This window comes from Glandiceps talaboti, chromosome 12 (genome assembly GCF_964340395.1).
Source record: "Glandiceps talaboti chromosome 12, keGlaTala1.1, whole genome shotgun sequence".
NCBI classification, from domain to species: domain Eukaryota; kingdom Metazoa; phylum Hemichordata; class Enteropneusta; family Spengelidae; genus Glandiceps; species Glandiceps talaboti.
This window is the reverse complement of record NC_135560.1, coordinates 11,193,575-11,200,284: the sequence shown is the minus strand read 5'-3', so window position 1 is coordinate 11,200,284 and position 6,710 is coordinate 11,193,575. Positions and strand designations below refer to the sequence as shown.

At 37.1% G+C, this 6,710-nt stretch overlaps 1 protein-coding gene across 1 annotated transcript; it reads right to left on the bottom strand.

Annotated features, from left to right (window-relative positions):
• LOC144442915 (peroxisomal multifunctional enzyme type 2-like) lies at positions 1-5,892 on the bottom strand. The gene is made up of 10 exons (XM_078132289.1): positions 5,805-5,892; positions 5,315-5,374; positions 4,971-5,039; positions 4,325-4,474; positions 3,687-3,809; positions 2,688-2,804; positions 1,889-1,954; positions 1,485-1,535; positions 642-745; positions 1-90 (listed from the first exon to the last, which is right to left on the bottom strand). Exons 1-10 carry the CDS (start codon positions 5,890-5,892, stop codon positions 1-3), a joined length of 918 nt encoding a protein of 305 aa, XP_077988415.1.
• Positions 5,893-6,710: the final 818 nt, after the last annotated feature.

Genomic DNA, 6,710 nt, shown 5'->3' with positions numbered 1-6,710 from the left:
TCAAAGTTTAGATTTGTCTTGAAATGACTGATCATCTCCATGTGACGTCATCATGTTGCCACTAGACCCGAGTTTACTGACTCCAAAGGCCTGCAAATAAAAGAGTATGTGCCATACAGTAATGCAATAGTATAGACTGTACTAAAAGCTTTCATCAGTATTTATGGTAGACTATAATTCGCGTAGGTACTTTATGGTGATTTACCTAGACACCACATCAACACTATTAACCCAGAAACTTGCCACGGTCTAAGGTCGTACTATCTCAAGCTATCCAAACCAACAAAAGGTGTTGATAGTAAGATTTCTCTCTGAGCTACATCTAAATGTATACAGTCTGCATTCAAATTTGACAATAACCCGGGGCCCACGAAGTTAGGGGGACTTTTATAGTCGACATTCAGGTTTAAAGTGTGAACTGATTTAAACTGATGGCAAACTGAAATGACTTTGAATGGACATTTCCATGGGGCGCACTGAATGGGTTTTGGCAATAGGTTACTCCTATTTTAAGCAAGGTTATTTCTAATTCTATACTACTCTTTATTTCCAAAATCTAATTATGAACAATAATAGTTTCTATGGTGTGTCTTGAAAACACAATTTTATTAAATATAGTTGAGATGACAAAACGACCTTACCATATCACGTGTACGCAATCCCCCAGCTGTTGGTGTTGGTTCAATTTGACTATCGCTGCCACCTTCTATTGCTTCAAGAATTTCGAAGCTTTTGCCTGCCCCCTCTGCAAATGTCAAGTGTAAATATTAAGTTGTCAGGTGTGGATGGAATTTCAAAGCGAGGATGGAAGCGATAGAAATACTGAAGATGGTAAAGTCTGCGTGTTTGACCAATTGACACTCTTTGCACTATAAATTTGGGCTAGTGCGTATATGGAATCTACTGGTGAAAACCAACTATTCCCAAGGATGGTTTGTTGCAATTTATATTATAATAACAGTATATTGGAATGCGGAAGAAACTAAACATTTAGTGGTAATTAAGAGGTAGTATGAATTGCTCTAAGATTCTAAATATCGATTTATCGACTTATTCTTGTGGTGCTTTCAATTATATTACTCCTATATGATACCAACGACAGCATCATTAAGCTGACGGATATTCACGTGTCTTGTCCGATCATATCTCTAGATTTACACCATCCAAGTATTTGTGTAGTATGACCCCAATGCTAGTAGTATTCTCACCAAAGTATTGGGATTGGACGATAGGGTTAGCATTTTAAAATCACACTATTCTTTATAGACACACCTAAACAATATGTTTATCATATGATATACTTTCCTGCATTTGTACCCAGAGCCGCTGTGTATGTGGAATCATTATTTTTATTATTATTTTTATTAACGTTATTTAATCTCGATAAATTGTTGAGCCATAGGCTCTTCTTACACACACAATGTTGAGAAGGAAAATGTACAATAGAATGTGGAATAACTGTACACAATTGTTATAATACATACCTGGGTACTCTATGTCACTGAAATCAACGACCTTCTCCCAGCTATCTCGGACTGAAAAAAACATCGTTTATTGATATAATATTTTGAATTTAAAAATCAAAGAAGAAAAATAACGTTCATAAGAAAAATTCGTTTTGCCGAACAAAATCATCGTCTGAATATATATAATTGTATTCTTGCATCATTTGGTGTCAGCATCAATAAAGCATGGGATGGACAGTATTGTTTGTGTTATTTCTTTGTTATACTAGTATGCAGTTCACTTAGCTCCTATTCTGGAAATGCATCCGTATTTTTTAATGTAGGCTGGAGTTATAAATTAAAAGGCGACAGCAAAAAATTCCATCTCGTAAACAAGAAATAATGTAGTATTTTTACAATTATACAAATAGATATTACATTACCAGCTTCTGGGGTCATTGGTACATCTTTCTTTCTGACTATAGCACCTTGTGTACGAGCCCATTTAACTATAATTAAATCGAATATGACAGGGAAAGTTGTCTTGGAGAAACAGATGTACAACGTACAGTGTATCGACAAATGCAATATATATGCAAGTGTTTTCATGAAATCACTATGATAAATATTTGATCACAGATACGTTGATCAAACACATCTCGCAAAGAACAGTCCCATCAGACTTATTTTTGCCTTTAGTACACTTGTATTGATTACTGATATCAACTTACATATGATTTTGGGTGATGAAATAGCACCTCAGTAACGTATTCAACTATGACATCTTGTAAAAAAGGTTCTACCGCACTTGACATGTGCTCTACTCTTTTGGGAAAACATAAATTGATGACATTACATTATTTCACGATCTCTTTGTTTTGACAATCTTTGTATTTGTCAAGAAGAGATTTCTCACAGTGGATTTTAGGCGGTACTGTTCATATGGGAATGGGTGTATAAAAATTTGGTGCATATCAGTACAAAGTTTTCCTCATAACAACTAAAACTTGAAATAAAAAAATCAATTAAAGAAACACCACAACCAGTAATGCAATTTGACGAATCGAGCAACGTAAATGATATGAATTAATCACATTAATTTTCTACAGAAATATTCGCGTTATTTAATTGTTTGAACAGTTCTAGTCTGTCACGCAATTAAGTTCATGAAGTTAGTCAACCAAAGACAGTGGATAGTCTACAGCCTAACAGCTCCAAAATACTATTATGAGATCAACTCACTTTTGGATACCCATCCTGCACAACTTTCAAAGACTCCACCAGTTTCCTGACAACTTTCATGGCAGAGATAGATGACTACAGGTGCCACGTAGTCAGCTTTTAACCTATCTGCATCAGCTGTAACGAAGAATGGAGAATGGACATTAAAACTGAATGTATCAATTCCCAAATTCCAAAGCTATAAAGTTGTGTATGGGGTGGGATTTTTGTAAAGGTAATATCAACGTTCAGATTTGTACACGCTATTATGATCCTGTTGTTTCTATGTGTCTTAGTTTATATACGGTTCTGGATACTTTAAGATTCAATGACATTTGTAACGTACGCATGTTGTTCACACTATGATGTGCGCTGTCACAGTACTTGTATCTGCTTACAAATGATCAGAGATAAATTTGGTTCATTTCATGTTTTTGAGAATGCCTGTGAATATGCAAGATAACACTTCAGGTCTATGCAAAGGAAGACTGTTCTAAACCTAAACTAACTACCCTCTTAAACATGCAACTGGCGGCGCCTGAGACCCTATTTTGCATATGACTGACTGTTTGTTTGGAGGTGGAGAACTTGTGATGACTCACTGGCAACTAATCACCAAAATATAAACATTCTCTACATCTGGGTTTTTCACATGCAAATGCCGCATATTTGAATAATTTTGAATGGCACACAATCTAAGCAGCTGTTTGCAGGGGAATTTGTCTCATTTGGAAAGTTTTTTCATTCTATGAAACAAACAGACTGATTTTCAACTAATTTGTGTATCAAGTTACCATTCTACGACATTTACAAACAATTTGTACATGATACATGACCTGTGTGTTTCTCGGAGCACAGAAAAATGCTGAAAACAAGACCCAGAAGCTAGTGCTCTGTACAGCAGTTTGAATTTCCCGCATTTGCATAGATTAGCCATAATCCTCTTTATATAGGGCAGTTCTGTCTTTAAACCACAAGGTCCGGGAATATCTATAAATCTCTGAATATGACCTTGCTTACCATCGGTCATCACTGTCTTCATCATTCTTGAACCCGCTGCTGGAGCCAGTGCATTACACTGGATATTGTATTTGACGCCCTCTTTCGCCAACGTAAAGCTAAGACCAACTAGACCCATTTTTGCTGAAGTTAAAAGTAAAATAGAGTGACGAGAATAAGTGTACACATGCTGTGCTAGGTTGCCGTCAGTTTGTTCTTTGATTTCACTGCCGACTAAGTGATATATGAAATTGCACTTTCTCATAGCTTTAGCAGAACTATTGGCGGTGAGACAACAGGAAGTGTAACATGTATATGTCCCCCCCCCCCCATTCTTCAATGAGTTCGGCGATGAACGTTATCGATGTGATGGTAAATTGTTAATTCATTCAACGTGACCATACCATCTAGTATTCCTGTCCTAATCTTTAATAAGTCGACGTCATCATCTTGTGCAATTTCCAATCCGGTTAAAAGAAATCATAAGAAAACAAGATGAAAAAACAGTTTATGTACGTTCTATCAAGTTAAAGTACGCAGTGATCTCGGTTACAAGCCTAACCTATGATGGCTCAATTCGTGGCCTTTTCTTGAGGTAGAGAGTCTTGGTAATCGAGATTATATACGCAGTGAGAAAAAGAAATGGCATGACTACTCACCTGCTGCATAATTTGCCTGTCCAAAGTTGCCATAGAGACCCGATGTTGAAGTTACCATAATGATTCTACCGTATTTCTGTTTCTTCATGTGTGGCCATGCTGCCCGGGTGACCAGAAAAGATCCTCTCAAATGTACTCTCTGGACCAAGTCTGTGGAAATGTAGTAAACACACTGAACTCTTTACAACTGTGAACCCAATGTATTTTGGCTCTAAATCTAATTTAGCTTATAGCTATGTTTGCGCCAGTCAGTGACTGTGAAAATGGCGACACTGTCATTGGTGAATTCTGACGAATCATAGGTACTAATGGCAGATTTATTTAAGATCATTTACTCACAAAAAAACATGGTTTTAAGTACACTGTTGCCAGAAATTGTTTATCAGCCAACATGTGAATAATTGTCTCTCCGCTAAATGTTAAAGGCGCCAAAAATTACCTTTATAGTACACGCATTGCGGTCCAATTCGACTATCATTACAATTTCTAATAGTTCACTATATATTTACGACGTATGCTCTACATTGTAAATCATTAATGTCCACAATATGTACCATAAAGGTACAATTCTTTTCAATCCCAAATTTCAACCTAGTCGTGGTGTGCAAATTGTGTACGGAAGAATACAGCGAGATAGGACACTCACCCCAGTCAAGATCGCTTGTTCTTGCAAACGATCTGTCCCGGAGAATACCAGCATTGTTGACAATAATATCTGAAATAAGAAATAAACGAACTTTTGTTAACTGTAAGTTCTATGTTATGACTTGCTTTCATGAACTACATTGCGTTTTAACACTTTCAAAAACTATCCATGGCTGCTATACATGTACGAATCTGCATGTGATAGAGGAACTGCCAATCGAACATTCGAAACTTTACTCAAGGGGAATACTATGGAATATTTGGTTGTGATATCAGAGGTGGCATATAGTATAAACAAGCAGAATACATACTAAAATATAATCCAAGGCAAGGAAAATTACTGACCTATGCGTCCAAACGTTTCCAGCGCAGTTTGGACCAACTTTTCGCCTGCCTCTACAGAATCTGTAACAAAATCCACAGAGTCATATTAAAATGTCTTCCTCTCATCATAAAGCTTTGTTATTCTTAAACGATATCTTTGATTGTTCGAACTTTATGCTTGGATTGATTTTGTGATCTTCAATTTCTCAAAAAATTATTTCCATTCAGAATAATCGATGCAGTAACTAAGATGGAAAAGTGAAATGGGTGCTATCAACGGGAGAAAGCATATATATAAAGCATATATACTACAGTCGTTGTGTGTAACATTACAACCACACGACTCGTTCGACTTGATGGCCGGTGATCAAATGAGACTATACATGTAGACACGCTTTAAGTAACAGTTGCGCACGGCACCCTGTGATAAAATCGTCGGCGTTGTAAAGAGAAAGAGCCCCTATAAACAAGGTGAACGTGAGATTAAAGTTTTTTTGTTCATAACACTTACCATAGTTAGCGACGGCTTTACCTCCTCTCGATCGGATTTCCTCAACAACGACGTCTGCTGCTCTGTTGCTCTTTCCTTCCCCTCTCATGTCTCCACCAAGATCATTCACTGATGAGAGAGAGAGAGAGAGAGAGAGAGAGAGAGAGAGAGAGAGAGAGAAGGCGAGGAGAGATAGAGACAGCGACAGAGACAGAGAGACAGAAAGGAGAGACAAAGACAGAGAGTGAGACAGATAGACAGACAGATAGACAGACAGACAGACAGACAGACACAGAGACAGAAACAGAAACAGACAAAGAGAGTGAGTGAGAGAGATAGAGAGAGTTAAGAATTTGTGAATTTATCGTTTTGATAAATCTCAAAATTGGCATTTAATAGAGAAACCCCACAATCAGAGTGAACAGTACTTTCTGAAAATACTTGACATTTGGAGAACAAATTTTCTTGAAAATACTGAAAATTTTTGTTTTTTAAATATCAAATATCACATAAAGCGTGATGTCTTACCAACTACTGCGGCTCCTCGGTCAGCAAACATCAAGGCATATTCTCGGCCAAGACCTGACAAGAAACAAAGACATAAACAACACCTATGGTATTTCTATTCTGGCATTGTACATCAACTCTGTGTGTGTGTACGTGTGGGGGGGGGGGGGTCCGATGGTAGGGATTGAGGGTGGTGCAGCAGTCGTAATAATAAACGCAGTTATTATTTTTGAAAATTGCATACATTAATGATTTTGTAATGTCAACGTAGTGTTTAATTTAGTGGGATGAATGGTCTGAGTAGAGGTGCTGTTATGCATATGTCCTCTTGATGGATTAGGATCCCTTCTGGAAAATATATTGTTTTATGTACACCACATTTGTTCCCATTGGGTACGAGTGTAGGTTTAAGCGAAATGC

Bases quoted from the DNA above. Each gene is read 5' to 3' on its own strand.
- LOC144442915 (XM_078132289.1), bottom strand. From the start codon at position 5,892: ATGAGAGGGGAAGGAAAGAGCAACAGAGCAGCAGACGTCGTTGTTGAG. The intron at 1,536-1,888 runs GTAATGTAATAT...TGTTTTTTTCAG, and splicing joins ACCAATGACCCCAGAAGCTG to TCCGAGATAGCTGGGAGAAG. The intron at 91-641 runs GTAAGGTCGTTT...TTTTATTTGCAG, and splicing joins GATTGCGTACACGTGATATG to GCCTTTGGAGTCAGTAAACT.